The sequence below is a fragment of the Halyomorpha halys genome, unplaced genomic scaffold (assembly GCF_000696795.3).
Source record: "Halyomorpha halys isolate HHAL.00 unplaced genomic scaffold, Hhal_1.1 Scaffold2082.1, whole genome shotgun sequence".
NCBI lineage: Eukaryota > Metazoa > Arthropoda > Insecta > Hemiptera > Pentatomidae > Halyomorpha > Halyomorpha halys.
In genome coordinates this window covers 120,181-122,389 of record NW_027108041.1, presented here as the reverse complement: position 1 = coordinate 122,389, position 2,209 = coordinate 120,181, and the positions used below count along the sequence as shown (strand labels likewise).

Here is a 2,209-nt window from a genome sequence, read left to right as displayed (position 1 = left end):
TGTTGACTAGGTTTTCTCTCTAAGGCCTCTAGTTATCTGGGAGTGGAAATCTGCGAAACGTATGTAGGAAGGATCCAAACATGTGGCTCTGTGGGGCCCTAGGCCCGTGTCGTTGTCAGTTTTCGTCGAATCGATCCCGCTTGGCTGGGATTTTGTTGCGAACGAGTGCGAAAAAAGAGGGTGACCGGACTATGAAAAGTTGATTTAGAAAAAATGTCAAGAATGTATTGAACTGTGGCCGTTCTCATTCGAAAATAGGAGAAGTGGTAGTCATTGTCGATTTGAAGATCATTCCACAATTGAGAAAATTCACAGAACTCGTGTATCTTTTTGTGTAAATGTGATTCACTCACATTTTCCTTCTTCGTCGATATCGCCTGTGATTAAACGTCGATGAATATAATTCCAAAACGAAAAACTCTTCATCAGAAAAACCGTTCCGTAGAGCCATTTGGTCAACTACGAATCCGGACGTATGCTGAGGCCATTGACGATGTGCGTTGCTTCACAATTCGCAGCTTTCCGCTCCCATTGGCTATGAGTCCTTAACATTGATCCTCAGTCCCATCTGTGTTGGGCCATGAGGAACATTCTGGAAGGCCATCGGGCAGAAACAATCCAAACTAAGAACTTATAATTTTTATTTGTGCGCTTAATTGAAAAGTTGTATATTCTTTTACTGGTAGCAGTGAGATGTTTGCATTCGTAACATCGCGCTGTGCAAACAGCCGTATTGCTTAGTCAGGATATCTTGGAAATTAATAATCACTTTGATGTCATTACTAGATCCAAGTACTCTAAAATATTAAGGTGTTTTATTGATGGCTTGGTAAACCAGTACTGAACCTGGGCTCCTCTTTCACATCATTTTACTCTGGATAACAAAAAAGAATTGTTCCTAAGAACGTTTATTGCAGCTCGGTCGAGTCATTTTAATTTCGGTCATCCATCCTGTTTTGTTCTGTTGGTTCTTGTTAAAAAAATTCTTAGGTACTATGATCGTGCCTAGTCAAGTGTTCAATACATCACAATCTTCTTAAATATAATTGTAACATCCTCAAAGGTACCATACAACTCATTATTTTTCTTCTTACTCATATCTCATCAATCCTTATGGTATTGGTGGACATCATGCAGCATGCTTACTAGACAGGAGAAAATACATGCTTAATTTGTACTTATGTGTGTTTTCTTTAAATTGGTAGGAATCTAATGGAATAAATCTCAACCTTCCAATAAATAAATCTCAATCCGCTAGAGCTAGTAAATTTAAAAAACCTTTATCATTACTATAAAAATAATTAGAACCCTATTAACTTGATAATTAATTATTTGAAGGAGCCATAGCCGGTGCAGCCACTACCCCATTGGATGTAGTTAAGACCCGTATAATGCTGTCCACTGGTGCTACGGACGCAACCCGAAGACCCAAGGTTAAAATGGTACCAATTATTGCACAAATATACAAAGACCATGGAGTAATGGGGTATGTATGATTATTTTATTTCATTAGTATTTAATGTGTGTATAATTGTGTTCAAATGGGCTAGCTGGTGTTTAAAATCTCTATTTAGATTAAGCTTTTAATTTAATAACGTGCTATAAGTAGTACCTGTAACATATGTGATATTGAGCTGAGCTCTCTAGAATATTTAGTTATTTTTCATTTGTAATATTTACTTGATTTTCACTACAAATAGATGAAACTATGAAAAAAAAAAAAATAAATAAAAAAAAAAACCACAGCACCTTTTTGATTATGTTAGCACTGCATTTCCCTTTAATTCAACTTTTTACTCGCGCGTATTATTTGAATCACGAATCCGTATAGTTTTGTTTGTAACAATTTCGGTGAATGTTGCAACATCCCATTTACACGTTTTTGTGTTTCACCGAAACATCCTGTAAATTGAAACATACTCTTACTATGCTGAAAAACCTGATGATAATTCTTAATGGTCATCTATCTCTTAGTGGATGAAATATAAATCATTTTTACTGCATGTAACGGTACAAAAGACCTTCTTAATTATATCAGCACTACATTTCCCTTTCATTTGATATTGAAATTTAAAATAAACAAAAAAATGGACTTTTATCAAACCAAACTATTTTGATACCAAACTAACAAAGTTTGTTATCAATCATTGTATTATAATTATGAGAGATAGTTGACCGTGGATGATAAATGAGGAGAAGATGGTTGGGG

General features: G+C 35.4%; 1 protein-coding gene across 1 annotated transcript in view; it reads left to right on the top strand.

Moving 5' to 3' along the window:
* Positions 1 to 1,338: 1,338 nt before the first annotated feature.
* Positions 1,339 to 2,209, top strand: part of LOC106691105 (S-adenosylmethionine mitochondrial carrier protein homolog) — a gene marked incomplete at its 5' end in the record, with an annotated part of 8,510 nt that continues 7,639 nt past the window's right edge. Inside the window, 1 exon segment of the mRNA XM_014436763.2 lies at positions 1,339 to 1,486. Within this exon segment, the coding sequence (XP_014292249.1) occupies positions 1,339 to 1,486 (148 nt within the window).